Source organism: Ahaetulla prasina, chromosome 18 (assembly GCF_028640845.1).
Source record: "Ahaetulla prasina isolate Xishuangbanna chromosome 18, ASM2864084v1, whole genome shotgun sequence".
Classification (NCBI taxonomy): Eukaryota; Metazoa; Chordata; class Lepidosauria; order Squamata; family Colubridae; genus Ahaetulla; species Ahaetulla prasina.
In genome coordinates this window covers 1998350-2020702 of record NC_080556.1, presented here as the reverse complement: position 1 = coordinate 2020702, position 22353 = coordinate 1998350, and the positions used below count along the sequence as shown (strand labels likewise).

Genomic DNA, 22353 nt, shown 5'->3' with positions numbered 1-22353 from the left:
CATCCTTTTAGAGAGCCGTTGAGGCCGCTTGGAAGGGTATCTTTGCCCCAAAGGTGGTTTTCCAAGAGACAACTGGACTTTCTGGGTTTTTTCTTTGAAGAGGTTTCGCTTCTCATGCGAGAAGCTTTCTCCAGTTCTGACTTGCAGACAGAGCTGGTCATTTGCATCCTTTTAGAGAGCCGTTGAGGCCACTTGGAAGGGTATCTTTGCCCCAAAGGTGGTTTTCCAAGAGACAACTGGACTTTTTTTTTTCTTTGAAGAGGTTTCGCTTCTCATGTGAGAAGCTTTCTCCAGTTCTGACTAAATGGTGGGGAATGGAAAGATTGATGTTCCTTGCAGACAGAGCTGGTCATTTGCATCCTTTTAGAGAGCCGTTGAGGCCATGTGGAGGTTTACCTGTGCCCTTGGGGTCACCTGAGTCATGCAAATGGTTCTGGAGCCTTTTTGGAACTGGCGAAAGGAGCTGTCTCGTCTATCTGTCGTCTACAACACCGTCCTTTCAGCAGTTCCAAGAAGGCTCCACCCCAATTTGCAATCTCTATTTTTTTTTTTAATTCAACAAGAGGAAAAGACCCAAGGAAAAATAACATTTCAACATAAAAGCAAAATAATAATAATAATTTAAAAAATTAGCACGAGAACAAGTAGCAACTCAATCCAAATTCGAGCCATTAAGCTTTATCTGATGAATTGCCCTTTTTTTTAAATTAAAAAAATGGATGAATTAAGCACCTTTTAATGGATTAATGAACTTCAGCATTTCCACCCCAAAAGCCCCCTGCACGGTGTCTTAAAATGCAAATTTTAACAGTTAAACAAAAGGAACGACTTGCCTCCAGAACAGAGGTGGTGTTCGGACTGGTTCAGACCGGTTCTAGCGAACCGGTAGCGGCCACTGTAGGTGGAACATAATGCCGTCTTATTTAGCTACGTTTTCGCGGAAGGCGGGTGCACAAGCAAAGCGCATGCGCTGAAGGCCGGGCACATGAGCGAAGCAAGTGTGCATGAATGCGCGGGGCGAACCGGTGGCGAGAATATATGAAACTCACCACTGCTCCAGCAGTTGTGAATGCTCCATCTCTGGAAGTTTTTTAAGAAGAGATTGGACAACTGTTTGTCTGCCTAAGCAAGGGGTTGGACTAGAAGACCTCCAAGGTCCCTTCCAACTCTGCGATTCTGTTCTGGTCTAAACGTCAGATCCGTTTCTTAAATTCCAAAACACTCGGAAGGAATAGGAGGGAAAAGTCTGGCGGAGCTGGCTGTTAAAAGACTGCCGAGAGGAAAGGAGAAAATGATTTAAAGGTTGGATGTCTGCTTTAATTTTTTTCTATTTTTGCCTTTAAGGGAGGGATCAGAAAGACGAGAAGAAGGGTTCGCCGTGAAGATTGCAGCCGACTTCTGCCGCCTCCAGCTAAAGATCTTGGTGGAAGAAATAAATGACTTTTTGTTCTGTTATTGCTGGCTGAGAATACAATAATAATAATAATAATATAATAAAGCATGGAGCAATTCTGAAGTCTAAGAGGTGGTTTTGGGGGCTCTCGTTCGGTCGTGTGCAGGGGAAGCTGGGGAATTCTGAGGGTTGAAGTCCTCACCCCTTAGACTTAAAGCATGCTGGCTGGGGAATTCTGAGAGTTGAAGTCCTCACCTCTTCAACCATTCTGACTGTGGGATTCTGGGAGTTGAAGTCCTCACCTCTTAAAGCATGCTGGCTGGGGAATTCTGAGAGTTGAAGTCCTCACCTCTTAAAGCATGCTGGCTGGGGAATTCTGGGAGTTGAAGTCCTCACTTCTTCAACCATTCTGACTGTGGGATTCTGGGAGTTGAAGTCCTCACCTCTTAAAGCATGCTGGCTGGGGAATTCTGGGAGTTGAAGTCCTCACCTCTTAAAGCATGCTGGCTGGGGAATTCTGGAAGTCCTCACCTCTTAAAGCATTCTGACTGGGAAATTCTGAGAGTTGAAGTCCTCACCTCTTAAAGCATGCTGACTGGGGAATTCTGGGAGTTGAAGTCCTCACCTCTTAAAGCATTCTGACTGGGGAATTCTGAGAGTTGAAGTCCTCACCTCTTAAAGCATGCTGGCTGGGGAATTCTGGGAGTTGAAGTCCTCACCTCTTAAAGCATTCTGACTGGGGAATTCTGGGAGTTGAAGTCCTCACCTCTTAAAGCATTATGACTGGGGAATTCTGAGAGTTGAAGTCCTCACCTCTTAAAGCATGCTGGCTGGGGAATTCTGGGAGTTGAAGTCCTCACCTCTTAAAGCATTCTGACTGGGGAATTCTGAGAGTTGAAGTCCTCACCTCTTAAAGCATGCTGGCTGGGGAATTCTGGGAGTTGAAGTCCTCACCTCTTAAAGCATGCTGGCTGGGGAATTCTGAGAGTTGAAGTCCTCACCTCTTAAAGCATGCTGGCTGGGGAATTCTGAGAGTTAAAGTCCTCACCTCATAAAGCATGCTGACTGGGGAATTCTGGGAGTTGAAGTCCTCACCTCTTAAAGCATTCTGACTGGGGAATTCTGAGAGTTGAAGTCCTCACCTCTTAAAGCATGCTGGCTGGGGAATTCTGGGAGTTGAAGTCCTCACCTCTTAAAGCATGCTGGCTGGGGAATTCTGAGAGTTGAAGTCCTCACCTCTTAAAGCATGCTGGCTGAGGAATTCTGGGAGTGGAAGTCCTCACCTCTTAAAGCATGCTGGCTGGGGAATTCTGGGAGTGGAAGTCCTCCCCTCTTAAAGCAAGCTGGCTGGGGAATTCTGGGAGTGGAAGTCCTCCCCTCTTAAAGCATGCTGGCTGGGAAATTCTGGGAGTGGAAGTCCTCCCCTCTTAAAGCATGCTGGCTGGGGAATTCTGGGAGTGGAAGTCCTCACCTCTTAAAGCATGCTGGCTGGGGAATTCTGGGAGTGGAAGTCCTCCCCTCTTAAAGCAAGCTGGCTGGGGAATTCTGAGAGTTGAAGTCCTCACCTCTTAAAGCATGCTGGCTGGGGAATTCTGAGAGTTGAAGTCCTCACCTCTTAAAGCATTCTGGCTGGGGAATTCTGAGAGTTGAAGTCCTCACCTCTTAAAGCATGCTGGCTGAGGAATTGTAAGAGTTGAAGTCCTCACCTCTTAAAGCATGCTGGCTGGGGAATTCTGAGAGTTGAAGTCCTCACCTCTTAAAGCATGCTGGCTGGGGAATTCTGAGAGTTGAAGTCCTCACCTCTTAAAGCATTCTGGCTGGGGAATTCTGAGAGTTGAAGTCCTCACCTCTTAAAGCATGCTGACTGGGGAATTCTGAGAGTTGAAGTCCTCACCTCTTAAAGCATTATGACTGGGGAATTCTGAGAGTTGAAGTCCTCACCTCTTAAAGCATTCTGACTGAGGAATTCTGAGAGTTGAAGTCCTCACCTCTTAAAGCATGCCAGCTGAGGAATTCTAAGAGTTGAAGTCCTCACCTCTTAAAGCATGCTGGCTGGGGAATTCTGGGAGTTGAAGTCCTCCCCTCTTAAAGCATTATGACTGGGGAATTCTGAGAGTTGAAGTCCTCACTTCTTAAAGCATGCTGGCTGGGGAATTCTGAGAGTTGAAGTCCTCACCTCTTAAAGCATGCTGGCTGGGGAATTCTGGGAGTTGAAGTCCTCACCTCTTAAAGCATGCCAGCTGAGGAATTCTAAGAGTTGAAGTCCTCACCTCTTAAAGCATGCTGGCTGGGGAATTCTGGGAGTTGAAGTCCTCACCTCTTAAAGCATTATGACTGGGGAATTCTGAGAGTTGAAGTCCTCACCTCTTAAAGCATGCTGGCTGAGGAATTCTAAGAGTTGAAGTCCTCACCTCTTAAAGCATGCTGGCTGGGGAATTCTGGGAGTTGAAGTCCTCACCTCTTAAAGCATGCTGACTGGGGAATTCTGGGAGTTGAAGTCCTCACCTCTTAAAGCATGCTGGCTGGGGAATTCTGGGAGTTGAAGTCCACTCACAGCATAAAAGTTTTGGCTACAGCAGCGCGTCAGCGCATTTTACTTGTTGGAATTAAATCTATCCCCCATTTAACATTTAATTCCTTGCCCTTGAAGCAAACTTTCCTTGTTATTCTGGGCATTTTAAAAAGGTGAACATCGGAAACCGTCCCTCTCTGCATTTTACAGCTAGTCCTCGACTTACGACCAAAAATGGAGTCCAACATTCCTGTTGCTAAGCGAGACATTGGTTGTGAGTTCTGCCCCCATTTTACCACCAAGCGTCTCAATTTTGATCACACGGGAAATGCTAGAACGGTCATAAGTGTGAGAGAACGATCCCACATCCCTTTTTTTCAGTGTCATTGAAACTTTGAACGGTCACTAAATGAACTGTTGTTAAGTCGAGGACTCCCTGGGTTTGGAACAATTGTTTTGGTTTTTAACCCTGGGCCTGTCTCAGGTTTGTTTCACTGAGCGAAATAAACCAGGTTAAAGAAAAACACCAAACGCATCTCATTTAATGTTTTAATTTCCGAAGCAAGTTTCGAAACGGAACGGAAAGAATTCCTCTTAAAAATCCTTGCGTGTCCATTTCCCGGCAGGAAGTGACCGGCAACCGATTCAAAACATGGCCAAGAAATCTACAAAGAACGGCTAGGATCTTCTAACAAGCTCACCCTCTCTACGCACCCAGGAACTCTCCCTGGGGTGGGAAAAAAAAAATCCAGATTCCACTCTAGCCTGTCAATTGCCTTTTCTCTGCATACAGATCAGGGTGTGGATGTGACATCACAATGGCTTTGTATCCAGAGAGGCTGAAAGCTCGGCCTCCCCTGGGGTCAGAGCTTCTCGGCCTTCAGGGATGGCAGAAGGCACCAGAAGACTCTGGAGAAGCAACCCCAGGGAGCAGAGGGGCAGGGGGCAACTCTGCCAGGCTCGCTGGCCATCGCGCTGGCCCAGACTGATGGGTCCAGGATAGTGACATTTCCCCCCCCCGACACTTTTTATAAATCTGGGCTACGGTATCATCAGAGGTAAGAAAACCACACCCAGACTCTTTTATGATCAGAAGGGATGTCACCTCCTCGCCTATTTTCAACCCATAAACCCAAAATTCCCTGCCAGGATGGCGAGTTCAGGATGCCAAAAAAAAAAAAAAAAAGTAAAAAGTTGAGGTTGTAATGCTGTTATCTTGTACGGTGCTAACCCCTTTTTTCTTCTTCTCTTGTACTCGTATTTTCGTTCCCCCCCACCCTCTTTCTTTTTCCTTCCCTTAATTCCCTATTTTTATTTTTATTTGTATTTTATACATCGATAAAACAATAAAAGTTACGAAGGGCAGCTTGGCCAATTTCCTTATATTTCCTAACCCCTCGACATTACCCCATCCTAGAAGTTCCTTCAACCATCAAAAATGAGTTGAAGGATGAGAGCGGTGTTTCCCCAACCTTGACCATCTGAAGATGGGTGGACTTCAACTTCCAGAGCTGAAGTCCACACATCTTCAGGTCTTCACACAACTTCAACTTCCAGAGTTGTGTAGGTCCTCCTTGTTCTTCCTTCCTTCTTCTAGTCCAATGTTCTCAACTTTGGTTACCTAAAGATGTGTGGACTTCAACTTCCAGAGTTGAAGTCCACACATCTTCAGGTCTTCACACAACTTCAACTTCCAGAGTTGTATAGGTCCTCCTTGTTCTTCCTTCCTTCTTCTAGTCCAATGTTCTCAACCACTTAAAGACGTATGGACTTCAACTTCCAGACTTGAAGTCCACACACCTTCAGGCAGCCAAAGTTGAGAATATTGGACTAGAAGGAAGAAGGAAGAACTAGGAAGACCTATGAGACAGGACCTCAGTTCAGCCATTCTGCCTCTATACTACTACACCATCCTGGAGAAGTATTAAAAGATGGAGGGCCATCAACTCAGAGGTTCCCTAGATCTTGTTGATGCAACTGTCAACCTTTCATTCCATCCTACACTAGCTACAGACTTCTTCCGTTCTTTATTTGTTAGCTCACGATGACTACCAGCCAGAAAAAAGGGCAGATCACCAAGCTGAAACCAAGATCTCTGGGCTTGAAAGAAGGTGAGCGCTTCAAAAGACCTCTTACTACAGGTGCCCCAACTTCGAAGGGTTCACACAACCATTCCCAGGAGTAGCTTCGTTCGAATTTTGTGAATCCAATCCTTGTGGCTTGGGAATCTTAAGTTTATGGCTTGCTGTTATGGTAAATGTGCCCAGAATGAGTGGTGTTTTAGATCTATTCCAAATTGCAAACGGGTGAGATTTAACAGGCCAATCGGGATAATTTTTATTGTGGATCATCAATTTGAAGTTTGTTAAAAGTTTCCCCAGAAGAACGAAGGAATCTGAGAGAGAGAGTTTTAGTGCTGAAACCTAAATTCTTAGAAAGTTTCTCTCTCCAAAAAAGGGTTTGGTTTTAAAAAATATATATTTTTTAAATTTATTCTTGAGGAATAACTGACAATTTCCTCTCAATTTATCTAGAGCAGTGTTTCTCAACCATTAAGACACGTGGACTTCAACTCCCAGAATTCCACAGGCCAGCCGGCCAGCCATGGGGAGTTCTGGGAGTTGAAGTCTTAAGGGAAGGAAACCTGATGCTTACCATTCTTAAAAACCCGATGCTTACGACAAACAGTCCTCGGCTTACAACTGCAAATTTCGGTCGCTACGCGAGGCGGCTATTTTGCCGCATCTTCCTTGCCACCGTCGCTAAGGGAATCCCTGCGGCGGCTAAATGAGGAACACGGTTGTTAAAACGAATCTGGCTTCCCCGTCAACTTTCGCTTGTCGGAAGTTCGCAAAATGGGATCATGTGACACACACACACCCCCAGCCAGGACGCTGCGACCGTCGTAAATACGAGTCAGAGGCCAAGCATCTTAATGTTGATCGCGTGGCACCGTGGGCATGTTACAGAGGTCATAAGCCTGAAAAACGGTCGTAAGTCGCCTTATCCACTTTGTCACTTCGAATCCGTGGTGGGATTCAGTGCCGGTTCGTAGTTAAATTGATGGTTGGCCCCGCCCTGCCCTGCCCCTTCCAGGAGTCCCCACGCACCTTATTTTGGCTCCCAGGTAAATACAGAGAGGCCTCTGAACCCAAAACGGGGCGTGGGGGTGCAGGGCAGCCCCCCCTCCCCCCTGTGGCCCATTTTTGCTCCCAGGGGGGTGCAGAAGGCCAAGTGCTGCCTGTCTGGCCATGCCTACCCAGCCGATCATTAGGGCAGAGAACAGATGGTTCAATTTTTTGAATCCCACCACTGGTTTCGAATGGTCGCTAAACGGACCGTCGCAAATCCGGGACGACCTGCAGAAAAAAAGGAGTTTCTGAAAAAGAGACGTCGGTCACGTTCGGCCGGGGGTAGGTGGGGTGGGGTGGGGGCAATATGAATGTTTACATCTTTTCGCCATCGCTCAAGAATTATTTGAAGCTTGGATAGAACGTGGGAAAACGTCGGGCTTGTTGAACTGAGCCTGTCTCTCGTTCTCGGAGCCAGGATTGACCGAGATGTACCAGGGAGAGCTGCTCTGTGACGTCACGCTGGTGGCCGACGGACAGAGGTTTCCTTGCCACAGGTAAGGGTCTCTCATCTCTTCATCCCGAAGAGGTTGTCGAAAAAATGCTTTTTAAAAGTTTTTCTTTTTTTAAAAAGAAGTTGGCCACGCCCACCCAGTCACATTACCCATCACCAGCAAGCCACGCCCACAGAACCGGTAGTAACCAATTTTACATCTCACCCCGGGTGTGCATATGCTTGCTTCATCTGCGTGCGGCGCTTCTGGGCCTGCGCAAAGCGTCCGTGATGACGTGCAAGTGGGTGGGCGGAGCCTCTCGCCACCGCTACCGGTTCGCCTGAACTGGGGCAAACAGGAAGAAACCCACCACCGCTCTTCAGGTCTACCACCCTTGCTGGGACCTTGTTCTGGGGATTAGCACTAGAGACCACGGCACACGACAATGTGACGTGTCTAAACCCCGCGTGGACATCTGCCTCTCCTTGCAGGGCCTTGCTGGCAGCCGTAAGTCCTTATTTCCGGGATGTCTTCGTCCAAGGTGGGAAAGACCTGGAAGGTTCAGAGGTCCAGCTAGAGAACGTCTCTCCATCTCTCGTACAGAACATCCTGAAATACATCTACACGGAAGAACTCGCGCTCACTCCCGATCTGGCTCCGTCGCTCTTCACCGGAGCCAGCCAGCTGCAGATCGTCCCCTTGGAAACCGTCTGCTGCAGGTAGGTTTCCAGATGTTCCCTTACGGGGTGTGCGTGCCAAGGGCTGGTTTGGACTCATCCCTAAGATCTCTCGGTGGCCTCCCATCCCGGCCACCCCAAGGCACGGGCGAATGGGAGAGCCGCAGGGATGAAGGCGAGACGGAACAGGCAAGACTCGAACGAAGGTTTTTGCTTTTTCCGGACGTGATTAGGAAACTAGCCAATCGGTTAAAAAGCGAGACGATCGGTTTTAAAAGTTGGTTTTAAAAAGCTAAAAGGGCTTTTTTTTAAAAAAGTGGGTTAAAGGAACCAGGCTGGAAACCAGGAGTTTGTGAGTTCTAGTCTCACCTTGCGCATGAATGCCAGCTGGGTAACTTTGGGCAACTCACCCAGAAATTGAGAGTTCTAGTCCTGCCTTAGGCATGAAAGCCAGCTGGGTGACTTTGGGCCGGTTCCTCTTTCACAGCCCAATCCACCTCACAGGGTTGTTGTTGTTGTTGTTGGGGGGGGGAAATAGGAGGAGAAAGGAATATTAAGTATGCGAGTTTCTTGGTGCAATATTTCATGACCAAGCTAGATAACACCAGTGTGATGTATTGATGATGTTTCCTAGTTGGGTCATGAAATGTCTGTAAGAAAACCACTGAGCTCAGATAGCACCAAGGACTATCCTAGTCCTCCCTCTTTCCCTTCCTCCTCCTCCTCTTCCTCCTCTCCTCAAACCCTCATTCCCTTCTAGCATTGATGATCTTCCCTAGCTGGGTCATGAAACGTCTGCACAAAAACCACTAAGCTTTGCAAGCAGCAAGGACCTCACAGTCCTCCTCCTCCTCCTCCTCCTCCTCCTCCGCCTCCTCCTCCTCCTCCTCCTCCTCCTCCTCCGCCTCCTCCTCCTCCTCCTCCTCCTCAAACCCCCAACCCCTTCTAGCACTGATGATGTAACCGAGCTGGGTCATGAAACGTCTGCACGAAAACAACCAAGCTCAGAGAGCAGCCGCACCCTTCAATTTAACCCTGAGCTACAAATGTTTTCTTCGGCTGCTCTCTACATTCTTCCACCAAGCAACCCCATGTCCTTTTCGCTTATCTTTGAAGACCAAATAGGTGTCCCCTTCCGTCTCTCTCCTTTCTAGGTTCCTGGTGACCCATCTCTCCATCCAGAACTGCTTCGAGATGTATTCCTTAGCCCAGGGGCACCGCAGCCAGCCTCTCCTCCACGCTGTCCTCCAGCTCCTGATCAGGAATTTTGAGCGGATGTTCGAAGAGGACAATTTCCTCCGACTGGACTCCGGCGACCTTGCCAACATCATCGCCTCCGATGACCTCGAAGTGGCTTCCGAGCTCAAGGTCTACCAGGCGATACGGCGGTGGGTGCAGGGCGAGCCCAGCAAGCGCACCCCCTTCCTCGGACAGCTTCTGCACCATGTCCGCTTCCCCCTTTTCGGTCCCGAGGAGCAAGACGTACTTCAGGAAGATCTGGAGAGATGGGACGATCTCGAACTCGAACAGAAAGTCATGGATGGCCCAGAACGGTTAGAACAAAGTCGCGGGCTGCGCCAAGGCATGTACAAACCGTACATTCTCTGCATCGACACCCAGATGTGTGAGTATCAACAGCTGGAGAGTGAAGAGGGCCATGTGAGCTGCTACGAGCCACAGGCCGAAGTCTGGGAGAAACTTCCCGGCTTACAATCGTTGACCCACGCTTGCTGTACCTCCAACGGAGACAAGGTCTACCTCTCAGGAGGCGTCTACAAGAACGCGTACTCCAACGCCGTCTACGAATTTGACGCCTTCACCAACCAGTGGCTGAAGCTCCGGGACATGACTGTGCCCCGAGCGGCCCACGGCTTTGTGTACGACCGTCAAAAACTCTACGCCATGGGAGGCTGGCGCAGATTCCAGACTTTCTTAAACCTGGCCGAGACCCTTGACCTCGACACAAAGATCTGGACTCCGATGGCCAAGTTGCCCTTTGCCCTGAGCCACCCGGCCTCCAGTGTGTTGCGGGAGAAGGTGTATCTCCTCGGGGGCGCCACCGGGGTCTCCAACCACTGGCTGTTCCACAAGGGAATCTTGATCTACGGAATGGCTTCCAACACTTGGACACAAGTCCCGCTGGCGACGGGCTTCTTCGCCGCGGGCGCCGTGGCTGGTGACAACGGCATCTACGTCATTGGGGGTTACATCGAGAAGAAGAACGAGGATTGGGAGGAGAGGCCCCTGATGCCCGAGAACCGCCACAGCACCCGTAAATGCTTCTTCGTCAACGAATCCGGCAAGGTGAACGTCAATGTCTCCATTCCCAAGCTGCGGCGAGGTTTGGCCAACGCAGCGGTGGTTCGCTGTGGCAAGCGGATCTACGTGTTGGGTGGAGAAGATCTGTCCCAGCGATACAAAGCGATCTACCACTGGCAGCCAGGCGAGTCCCGGTGGCATCGGGCCAGTGCCGAAATCCCCGTACCGCGAGAAGGCATCAGCAGATTTGGTTGCGCAACTCTCTTGAGGCCCAAGCCTCACATTCTCCAACTCTTCCAAGTGACTTCAGTGGTTATTGTGTCGGCGGTCGCCAAAGCATAGCTCCTTCCCACCAACCTGTTTGTGTGTGAACATCAGGCAGGGATTATCGACAAATTCCACGGTGATGATGTACAATCTGCCCCTGGCTTCTGTGGGCCTTTGCCCGGTAGCCTATCAAGGTTACTATAAAAACCATGGGCCACAGAACAATCAAGCTTTGCCATAGATTGACTCGGATGTCTCCAAAGCGCCAGATCCCAGCAGCTCCGCAGCATCTCACCCTGAAGATGTAGGTGTTCCTACCTGCCCTCTTTTAAGACCTCAACTTGCCATCTGCTAGAACTTTGCGGAGTTTTAGGGACCTAAGATTTTAAGTTACTGTTTTCCATTCCTTTCTTTCCAATAAATTTGAGCGGCAATGGAAGGCGCAGTCTTTCTCTCCTCTGGGATTGGATGTAGGGGTGAGTTCTACTTACAGGACTGGTTCGCAATGGGATCGTGCGTGCGCGGATCACCCACGATGATGTCGTGAACAGAGCTGGAAGGGATCTGGGAGGTCTTCTAGTCCAACCCCCCCTGCTCAAGCAGGAAACCGTATACCATTTTAATCAATAAATCAATCAATAATCAGAGCTGAAGGGACCTTAAAGGTCTCCTAATCCAATCCCCTGCTGATGCAGGAGAGCAACACCTTATCAATCAATCAATCAGAATAGAGCTGGAAGGGACCCCAGAGGTCTTCTAGTCCAACCCCCCGCTCATGCAGGGGATCTTACTGTAACTCAAATTGACAATGGTATCAGTTATCCTTACTCTGCTAATTATACTTGGAGAACATTTTAAATGTTAAAAAAGGAATATAATTTGCCCAGCTACTCATGGGGCCCCTCCCTCACAAATGAAAGGCAGACATGCTTGTAGGCAAAGGAAGTAGTTTTTCTTTCTAGACTCTGTGTGGGAGAAGTGGGGTCGCCCGGTTGTGGCCTGGAGTATATGTGTGTGTGTGTGTGTGGAAGAGAGAGATAGAGAAGGAGAAAAAGAGCGAGAAAGAGAATGAAAGAGAAAGGGAGAGCGAGCAAAAGAGAGAAAATGAGAGAGGGGGGAGAGAGAGTAAGATAGAGTGTGTGAAAGACATAAAGAAAGAGAGAAAAAGGAGAGAGGATGAAAGAAAAAAAGAAAGAGAGAGAGAAAGAGGGAATGAGAGAAAAGAAGAGGGAGAGAAAGAGAGAGGGGCGAGGCAGGAGCCCCTCTCAGCAGGCGGGGCCCTCCAGGCCGGTGAGGGCCACAGCCGTCTTGCGAAACAACTCCAGGATCGGCTTCTTCGGCAGTTTGACCGCGGCACAGCCAAAGCCGCTGACCCCCCAGTTGGCGAAGGGCAGCCGCTCCTGGCAGCGGATCCAGCGGGGGGCACCCTGCTCCCAGTAGTAGACAGTATTGTAGTATTCCTCCTCGTTCTCGCCCGCTGCCCGCCGCCCCAGTGCCACGTTCTCACCGCCCAACACGTAAATCCGCTGCTTCCAGCGCACCACGCCCGCGCCGGCCAGCTCCACGGGCAAAGGTGGCACGACCACACGACGATCCACACGCCCGTCGGCACCCAGGAAGAAGCAGCGTCTGGTGCAGCGCAGCCCATCCGACTCTGGCCGCCGGTCACGCGTGGGCTGTTGGGGCCGTGCGCGTCCGCGGAAATAGCCACCCACGACGTAGATGCCCTCATTCATGGCCACGGCACCTGCCCAGTAGCCCCCGCTGCTGAGGAAGGCTTGGGTCCACTGGTTGGCGCCCACCTGGTAGATGAGCACTTTACGTGATGCGTACCATGCGCCCACCGCCTCAGTCGCACCTCCCACCAAGTAGAGGCGACCACGCAGAGCAGCCGAGGCAAAGTGGCTGAGCGGCAGCGGCAGACGGGCTATGCGCGCCCAGCGCCGCTCGGTTAGGTCGTAACTCTCAGCCGAGTCAAGATAGTCCTCGAAGTTGCGCCAGCCACCCAGCGCGAAGAGGCGGCCGCCCCACGTGAGGAAGCCGTGGGAGGCCCGCGCCACCGACATGGGCGCCAGCTGGCTCCAACGACCCCGAAGCGGGCTGTACTCGTGCAGCGTGTCCGAGTAGGTGTCGTCTGTGTGGACGCCGCCCGTGACAAAAAGCCGGTCACGCAGCGCCACACATCGCGCACAATAGAGCCTTTCCAGTAGCGGCAGCTTCTCCCAAAGGCCCGCTTGAGGGTCATAGCATCCCACCTGGAAATCCTTGGTGCGCAGCTCAGGTCCCTCCAGGTTGAAAAGATCAACACACACAATACAGGTGTTAAACATGCCCCTCCGGAGACCCCCGCACTGGGCCAGCCGCTCCTGCCGGTTCAGGCGCCTCCAGCGTGGGCGTAGCTCCTTGGGCCGCTGCAGCAGCTCGGTTTGTACCTGGTGCAGCTCTTCCGGGGTGAGCAGCGGGAAGCGCACCTGGGCTAGCAGGCGGGCCAGGAAAGGTAGGCGGAGGGCGCTCTGGGCTTGCACCCAGCGCCACACGGCCCGGTAGACCAGCAGCTCGGAGGAGACTAGCAGATTGTCGGAAGCTAGGATGCTTTCCAAGGTGCTGGGGTTGAGGTCCAGAAAAGCGGGCGCCTCTTGGGACAGGCGTTTGAAGTGGGCGTGCACCAGGCTCTTGGCCTCCTGGAAGAGCGCAGGGTCGTTGTGTGAGTAGCCCAGCTGGTAGATGCTCAAGCAGTTCTCCGGACAGAGGTGCTCCAACAGGTAGCTGCAGAGAGAGGGGGAACGTAAGGGCGCAGGACCGACCGCATTCCCACCAAGGCAGGAGGAACGGTCCAGAATAACATATTCGCTGTTTTTTAAGAGAACTGTAGAGGGCGCTCTTGAGCAGGAAAAGAACTAGAGAGGTCACTCTTGAGCAGGAAGAGAACAGGAGAGGGCGCTCTTGAGCAGGCCGAGAACTGTAGAGGGCGCTCTTGAGCAGGAAGAGAACTGTAGAGGACGCTCTTGAGCAGGAAGAGAACTGTAGAGGACGCTCTTGAGCAGGAAGAGAACTGTAGAGGGCGCTCTTGAGCAGAAAGAGAACTGCAGAGGGCGCTCTTGAGCAGGAAAAGAACTAGAGAGGTCGCTCTTGAGCAGGAAGAGAACAGGAGAGGGCGCTCTTGAGCAGGAAGAGAACAGGAGAGGGCGCTCTTGAGCAGGCCGAGAACTGTAGAGGGCGCTCTTGAGCAGGAAGAGTCCTATAGAGGGCGCCCCTGAGCAAGAAGAAAATTGGGGAGTGTCCTCCCCCTCCCCGCCCGCAATCAACATCCAGCAGGCATTGTGCAACCTGGAGCTTACCTGGAACAGCTCTCCAGCAAAGGGATGATCTGGAGGCGGCTGGCTGCTTCATACAGGTCTTCGGCGACCTCGGGCGTGAGTTCGATTTCCTCCGTGTAGTAGTATTGTACCACCATTTGAATAATGGAGGGGTCCATGTCCTGCAGAAGCACCTCTCCGTCCTGGGACTCTCGGAAAGAGTTGGAGAACATGGCTCGGAAGTAGGGGTTGATCGCTGCCAGGAGTATCCTAGGTCCAGGAAACGGAAGAGAGCTGCTGTTTTCCCTCCGTCTTTCCAAATGTTTCCTGACCGGTCAAAGAGGCTTCTGTTTTTTCCACCTCATTCTCGGGGATTTACCAATATTGTTTTTTCTGCAATTTTTGGCCTGATCTTACGGCAGTGGAGTGGCAGAGAGAAAGAGGGTTTCCTTTTTTGGGGGGGTCGGAGTTGGGGAGGGGGGGGAGAGGCTACTCAGGTCTCCAGAAGGCAAAATGTAGTGAAAGAGTAAAAAAACAAGGTAAGGCTAGGGCGAAAAAAGACACCAGACCAAGAAATGCTAAAATTTTATGGGAAGGAAGCAAATACAGAAAAATGGGAAGAGAAACAAGCAAAGAGTCCTTTTAGAAAGTCTTTCCCCCCCCCCCCAAAAAAAATAACATTTAACAGACTGGCAAATCTGTGTTTTGGCCAATAGAATGAACTATCTTTTTGGGGTGGGGGCGGGGTTCTTTACAGATTTTGGTTTCTATGACCATCACATTAATTAATTATCCACGGTCACATTAATCCAGCTCCCAGAAAGTGCCTGGTACGACCTGCTTAATTTGCCTTTTATTTATTTATTTATTTATTTATTTAAAAGGGAGATGGAAAGAAAAGGGGAGGTGGAAAGGAGGGGAGAAGGAGGGAGGGAAGGAAGGCAAGCATAGAAAGGAAGGAGAGGGAAGGAAGGAAGGAGAGGGAAGGAAGGAAGGAAGGAAGGAAGGAAGGAAGGAAGGAAGGAAGGAAGGAAGGAAGGAAAGAAAGAGCAAAGAAAGGATGGAGAAGGAAGGAAGGAAGGAAGGAAGGAAGGAAGGAAGGAAGGAAGGAAGGAAGGAAGGAAGGAGAGCAAAGAAAGGAAGGAGAGAGAAGGAAGGAAGGAAGGAAGGAAGGAAGGAAGGAAGGAAGGAAGGAAGGAAGGCAAGCAAAGAAAGGAAGGAAGGAGAGGGAAGGAAGGAAGGAAGGAAGGAAAGAGAGCAAAGAAAGGAAGGAGAAGGAAGGAAGGAAGGAAGGAAGGAAGGAAGGAAGGAAGGAAAGAGAGCAAAGAAAGGTAGGAGAAGGAAGGAAGGAAGGAAGGAAGGAAGGAAGGAAGGAAGGAAGGAAGGAAGGAAGGAAGGAAGGAAAGAGCAAAGAAAGGAAGGAGAAGGAAGGAAGGCAAGCAAAGGAAGGAAGGAGAGGGAAGGAAGGAAGGAAGGAAGGAAAGAAAGAGCAAAGAAAGGATGGAGAAGGAAGGAAGGAAGGAAGAAAGGCAAGCAAAGAAAGGAAGGAGAGGGAAGGAAGGAAGGAAGGAAAGAGCAAAGAAAGGAAGGAGAAGGTAGGACGGAAGGAAGGAAGGAAGGAAGGAAGGAAGGAAGGAAGGAAAACAAGCAAAGAAAGGAAGGAGAGGGAAGGAAGGAAGGAGAGCAAAGGAAGGAGAGGGAAGGAGAGGGAAGGAAATAAGGAAGGAAGGAAGGAAGGAAAGAAAGAAGGAAGGAAGGAAGGAAAAGGATGAATGAATGGAGTAAATTCTGGCAACCCCTATCTCTGTAACCCTAAGAAACTAAGCCCACCACCACACAATACCTGTGACAGGGGAATCGTTCTCCTTTGGCTACAATCGTCGTGTCACACAGAAGCTCTTCCTGATGCAGCTGTTCCAGGCCTAAAAAAACAACTTGGACTTGTTAGCGTGTTTGTGAAGAAAGACACAACCTGCCCTCAACGGAGAACTCTGCCTGCACGCAGATTCGTTTCAAAGGACGCTACGCAAGACTTAACAACTTTCAGCCTGCTTTGTCAGAGATTAGGGGCTCCGGGGCAAGGTTGAAGAGAGCGGTGTCTACGGAGATTCTCAGTCATCCAGGTCATGGTTATCCCGGAATAATTGCTTTTTTCCCTTCGCAAAGCACAGTGATTGGAGAAGAAGGATCGTAAGAGAATAAGCAGGCACACAGTGAGGAATACGTTGAGCCGTTTGTGTAGCACATTCAGGGCTGCCAACACATTGCTTCTGATGTATAATCCTTATTGGCAGCTTACTCTCTTACGATCCCTTTCTCTCCAACAAATGTAACTACGAACAGCTCCCTTCTTCCTAATTATTTCTCCGCCATTGAGCGGGGTGGGTGGGGGCGAGAGGATTTGAGCATTCCAAGGGCGACGGAGTAGAGAAAAAATAAAGACGCTCGCGGTCACACGATTTCCCTCTTAGTGACTGCTTTGCTTAATGACAGAATTGCCACTCCCAAGTCTGGTCACTATATGAGGACTGCCTGTATTTTAAGGGCATCTTCAGAGTCTGTTCACCGAATGCTATTTAAAAAGTCAGTCCTGACATGCAATTATTGCTAACAAACACAGAGGCCATCCTGGGCTGCATCGTTCCATGAAAACCCGGTTAGAGTTGTTCTAAATTAGGGCTCGTTTTCACGAAGAGGAAGAAACCGACCTTCCCGGATGTAGTGATCCAAAGGTTTGAGCGGCTCCCCAGCAAGATCTGCCTCCCTCTCCGACAGTGGATTCATTCTTGTGGCTCCAAGTTGATCCCAGAAAAATGAAGCTGGGTTTTTCTGTCTGAGCAAAGCAAGGAGGCAGAACCGATTACGGTGAGCAGAATTACGGCGTTCAAATCTAGCGTTTTCTTCGTCTCGTTTTTCTCAACCTCGGGAACAGAAAGAGGTTTGGACTCCAACTCCCAGAATTACTCAGACAGCTGTAATGCACCTTCCCACTCCTCCTCCTCCTCCTCCTCCTTTCCTCCCCCCTGTAAAGTGGGCCAAGCTAAGGCAGAGTGACCGGCCCAAAATCACCCAGAAGGCTTTTGTGGCTAAGGCAGGACTCGAACTCACGGTCTCCTGCTTTCTATCCCGGTGCCTTAACCATTATACCCAACTGCCTCTCTTTGAAATGGGGCCTTTTTGAAGGAGAACCATAGAGAAGTTTTTCTGTGGGGCAGGGAGAAGGCGTTTAAATAAACGCCTGGAGAAAGTTTGTGCAATGAAAACTTACATGCTTTATTGGGAATTATCAAACCAAAGATTAGAAATTTACTACCTCATACTACACATAATTACGGCCGCCGGAATTACATTTGGCGCAAAATTGAAAGCAAAATTCTGCTCCATCAAACTCGGCAATCATAAAGGTGCTAGAATGCGCAGGAGCAGATAAATTAACAATGGGATTAAAAGACCGAGAGGAAACGATGTATTACGAAACGTGGAATAGATGGTATCACTGGTTGGAGAAAGAATCTAAAATTAATGCATAAATTAATGTAAAATTAATGTATAAACGTAAGAGAAGTCATTATAGAGGAATGAAATAGATAATGTGTAATAGATAACTCTGAAGTGTAATGAATATAGAAATTAGCTAGCCATATATAAAATGTATATGTATATAGTTTGGTTAAAAGATTAAATGGATGTTATCAAAGATGCCGGTTATCGGAAAGCCGCAAAAATGTAACAATGATTTGAACGATGTAAATGCTGAATAAAAAAACTTACATGCTTGTACGGCTACGGGTGCAAGGATACGCTCACCTACGCACACATGCCTGCGCTGGAGAATTTTCGTGCAAATTCCCTTCTCTTACGAAAATTCAGCAAACTGAATGACAAACCAGCAGAGGAAGGAATGCAGATGAATTTCCTGGCACAGCACTAGTTTAAAGATACTTCTGTTGGTCTCCAGAGCGCTGCGCTCCCCCCACTAGACTCTCCGACCCACCCACCCATCTTGACCTCTCCTTTCGCCCCCCCCCCCTTACCTTGGTCCAGACTGGTGGTCCCGCTTCCTCCCAGACTGGGAAGCCAAATTGGCCCTTAGCATCAGCAGATGTCCGATTGGCTCACCTGAGACAGGTGTCACAGTCCATTTTTACATAGGGTGTGTGTGTGTGTGTTTCCCTCTGATGTGTTCACGCCAGATTGTCTGCTTGCAAGATTGGGGGTTGGGGGGGTGGACAGGCCCACCCCAGCTGGAGTTTTAAGAAGATGGAGGAGGGGTCTGATTCGGGGGGGCGGGCGGGGGAGGAGTGAAAAACTCCGAAAAGAAGATAGAAGTAAAGATTATTTGATCTTCAGTTGAAAATTTCGGGCTGCAAATATTTCTGGAATGTGCTGTACGTTAAGGTGGTACGTTATACAGGTGGTCCTTGACTTAATAATGGTTCATTTAGTGACCATGGCGCAGAAGAAAAGGGAATTAGGACCGTTCCTCGCACTTACGACCGTTGGAGCCTCCCCACGATTGATGTTTGGATGCTTGACAGGGGCTTCATATTTATGACGGTGGCATGACCTCGATCGTTCTAAATATGAATCGGTTGCCAAGCGTCGCGAAGTTTGACCACGGGATTCAAATTGAGGATGGGGCAACGGTCGTAAGGGTGGGGAAACGGTCCTAAGTCGCTTTTTTTCACGGCCGTTGTAACTCTGAATGGTTGCTAAGCAAACCATTGTAACCTGTAGCTGGGGCTCACTCCTAGAATCAACAGTTTTATTTTTACATGGGGGGGGGGGTAGTCCTGATGTGTGTTCATCCCAGATTGTCAAACTTCCTGAACTCCCCTCCCCTCAAAAAAAAAAAAGTTACCCAGACCCAATCCACATATCAAAGGACAATTAATTGACAAAGTTAATTAATTTAGGTCTCCCAGAGGAACCGCATGTTCACAAGAATACACAGTACTTACACACACACCTCAAGTGTCATCCTAGAATCAGCATTTTCAGCACTCAAACTTCCTCAACCCCACCAATACGTTACCCAGACCCAATCCACATATCAAAGGATAAGGTCTGCAAACACGAGAGTTCATTCAATCAGGTCTCCCAGAGAAACGGCATGTTCACAAGAATAAACACACACACACACACATACCAGGGTCACTCTAGAATCAGCACGTCGACACTTCCACACCCAGGACGAGCTCCCATTATAAAACCGCCCCTTTGTAGCCCGTTCCTCTGTAGCTAACCCCAAGGGGGAAACAGTTTTAGGTGTAGATATTTCTTCCTTCCTCGCAGCTGGCCGGGATCCAATTATTTATTTATTGTTGGGCAACCCTGGTCTTGAGTTGGGCACCCCCTACCCCCACCCCCAAAATATCCTTCTGACAAGAGGAAGGATGCACGCAGTAACACATGACGGGTGCAAACGTGAGCAGGCACCCATTGACGGGTTGCGCAAGAGGATTGCCCCATAACGAAAAGCAAGGAAGCCCTCTTTCTCCCCGCCTACTTTGGGGGTTGCTTCCTCATTCGGGACCTCAGAAAAACCAGCCGGTTCGTGCTAGGAAGGACAGCAGAAACAGATTCCGGGGAGAAAAAGGGACATCCCAGCTCAAAATTGCTCAAAAGGCCCACCAACCCTGGATAAGGGGAGAAAACTGGGCCCTCCCCAGGGCATAGCTAAGCAGAAGTGACTAGTGGATTAAGTGAACTAGCCTGGCTTGGTGGCTCGGTGGCTAAGACGCTGAGCTTATCGATCAGAAAGGTCGGCAGTTTGGCAATTCGAATCCCAGGTTTTGCGCGTGAGCAGGGGAGTTGGGCTAGATGACCTCCAAGGTCCCTTCCAACTCTGTTACTGTTACGTTCTCGATCCCGGTTGGCAGCCAGCTCACCTATGTGGCCATATGGCAGGGTCCTGGAGTCACACGATTGCAATTTGCAATGTTTTTGGGGTTTTTTGCCAGTTTTTGGGGGAAAATGGACTTTCTTAAGGACTACAGCATTCATGGGACGACTACCATGTTCGCTTAATGACCGTTGCCAAAAAATATGGAAGCCTTAGGCCCGGTTACTTGATAACTCTCAACCTACGACCACAACAACTTCTTACTATAATTCTGGGCTTAATTACAGTCGTACATAGAGGCTTGTCTGGTCCCAGCCAGTGGTGGGTTTCAAAAATTTTTTTACTACCGGTTCTGTGGGTGTGGCTTGGTGGGCGTGGCAGGGGAAGGATACTGTAAAATCTCCCTTCCCTCCCTAATCCAGGGGAAGGATACTGCAAAATCCCCATTTCCTCCCAATCAGCTGGGACTCGGGAGGCAGAGAATCGATGGGGGCGGGGCCAGTCAGAATTTTTACTATCGGTTCTCTGAACTACTCAAAATTTCCGCAACTGGTTCTCCAGAACTGATCAGAACCTGCTGAAACCCACCTCTGGTCCCATCGACAGCAAAAGGACCAAATTAAACCACGTGCAAGATATAAGAGCGCCGTTCGGTGCTTAAAATCCGAAAATGTCTGGCTTTGTGCCACTTGGCGCACAATGGGGATGCAAGCATTCCCAAAGCGATTTCCGTCCAAGAATAATATGCATTTTGTCCTGTATTTTCAAAACAAACATTGCAAATGGTTTCCCGTACTTCGGTTCGGTGCTAAGCTACTGTTTTTTAATTGGTCTGGGTGCGGTTGGGCAACATATCAGACAGAACTTGGATAACCCTCTGACTGACTGAAAACACAGACTTCAGAGGATAATTAGAACTGCAGAAAAAATAATTGCTACCAACCTGACTTCCTTCCATTGAGGACCTGTATACTGCACGAATCAAGAAGAGGGCCGTGAAAATATTTACAGACCCCTCGCATCCTGGACATAAACTGTTTCAACTCCTACCCTCAAAACGACGCTATAGAGCACTGCACACCAGAACAACTAGACACAAGGACAGTTTTTTCCCGAAGGCCATCACTCTGCTAAACAAATAATTCCATCAACACTGTCAGACTATTTACTGAATCTGCACTACTATTAATCTTCTCATAGTTCCCATCACCAATCTCTTTCCATTTATGACTGTATGACTATAACTTGTTGCTGGCAATCCTTATGATTTATATTGATATATTGACCATCAATTGTGTTGCAAATGTTGTACCTTGATGAACGTATCTTTTCTTTTATGTACACTGAGAGCATATGCACCAAGACAAATTCCTTGTGTGTCCAATCACACTTGGCCAATAAAAAATTCTATTCTATTCTATTCTGAGATGGTGTAGGGTTTCCTGCCTGGGCAGGGGGTTGGACTAGAAGGCCTCCAAGGTCCCTTCCAACTCTGTTGTTATATTATATTAACTTCTGCCCCGCTTCGTAGCTTGGATGAAGTTGGCCATGTGAGCTTGTAAACTGATTTTACTGCTTAGCATGGTGTGTGAACCCGGCCCAGAAGAGTTTAGTCACTCAACAAATCGGTGTTGACTGCGGTTCAGCCTGGATTTGTCTCTTAAGAGACTCCGGTTTGGGTAATACGTTGAATTCCCTGAAAACAGACAGGAGGAGGAGGAGGAGAGGAGGAGGAGGAGGAGGAGGAGGAGGGTCATTGGTGCTTTCTGAGCTTGGAGGTTTTCTTGCAGACGTTTCATGACCCAACTAGGTAACATCATCAGTGCTAGAAGTAAATGGGGTTTGTGGAAAGGAGAAGGAGGAGGAGGAGGAGGAGGAGGAGAACTGTGTTCTTAATTCCAGGTTGTTTCTCTCTTTTTCATAATTTTCATCCATTGTTTCTTGTCTTGCTTTCTGGTGGCTTTGGAAAATAAATTGACCCCCCCTCTTCTTTGGGGCAGCCCCTCAAATACTGGAATACTGCCATCATGTCCGTCCCGCCCCCCCCTCCTTCTTTTCTCTAGACCCAATTCCTGAAACCGTCCTTCGTACGTTTTAATCTCCAGGCCTTTAATCATCTTAGTTGCTCTTCGCTGCACTTTTTCCAAAGTCTCAACATCTTTTTATGTAAGGTGGATGCAGCACTCCAGGTGTGGCCTTACTAAGTCTTTGGAAAATGGAACTAACCCGTCACCTGATTGTGATTCTATGCCTCTGTTTATGTAACCGAGGATCATATTAGCCTTTTTGGCTGCTGCTGGCTGATGTTTGAGGGCTCGTCTAGTAGGACTCTTAAGATCCCTTTCACCGTGACCGTTTCTGCGCCAGGTTTCCCCTAATCTGGACTCGTCCCTTTGGGGGGGGGGGTTTCCTGCCTAGCTGTCAAACTTTAGCTTTTCTCTCGTTCCAGTTCAACCCGGAGCAAGAATTCCTTCCTCCTGTGTTTACCGCACCCTCGTAGTAAATCGGAAGGTTCAGCTCTTGGTGATTTGGGGGTGGA

The 22353-nt window shown here is 49.2% G+C and overlaps 2 protein-coding genes across 2 annotated transcripts; one reads left to right on the top strand and one right to left on the bottom strand.

Annotated features, from left to right (window-relative positions):
• Nucleotides 1-5949: 5949 nt before the first annotated feature.
• On the top strand, nucleotides 5950-10982 carry LOC131187206 (kelch-like protein 18). Its single transcript, XM_058161445.1, has 4 exons — nucleotides 5950-6016; nucleotides 7455-7533; nucleotides 7962-8189; nucleotides 9302-10982. The coding sequence occupies exons 1-4, from the start codon at nucleotides 5950-5952 to the stop codon at nucleotides 10746-10748; spliced, it is 1821 nt and encodes a 606-aa protein (XP_058017428.1). The 3' UTR covers nucleotides 10749-10982.
• A 956-nt stretch (nucleotides 10983-11938) lies between these two features.
• LOC131187205 (kelch-like protein 2) lies at nucleotides 11939-16753 on the bottom strand. The gene is made up of 4 exons (XM_058161444.1): nucleotides 16678-16753; nucleotides 15813-15891; nucleotides 14012-14239; nucleotides 11939-13439 (listed from the first exon to the last, which is right to left on the bottom strand). Exons 1-4 carry the CDS (start codon nucleotides 16751-16753, stop codon nucleotides 11939-11941), a joined length of 1884 nt encoding a protein of 627 aa, XP_058017427.1.
• Nucleotides 16754-22353: the final 5600 nt, after the last annotated feature.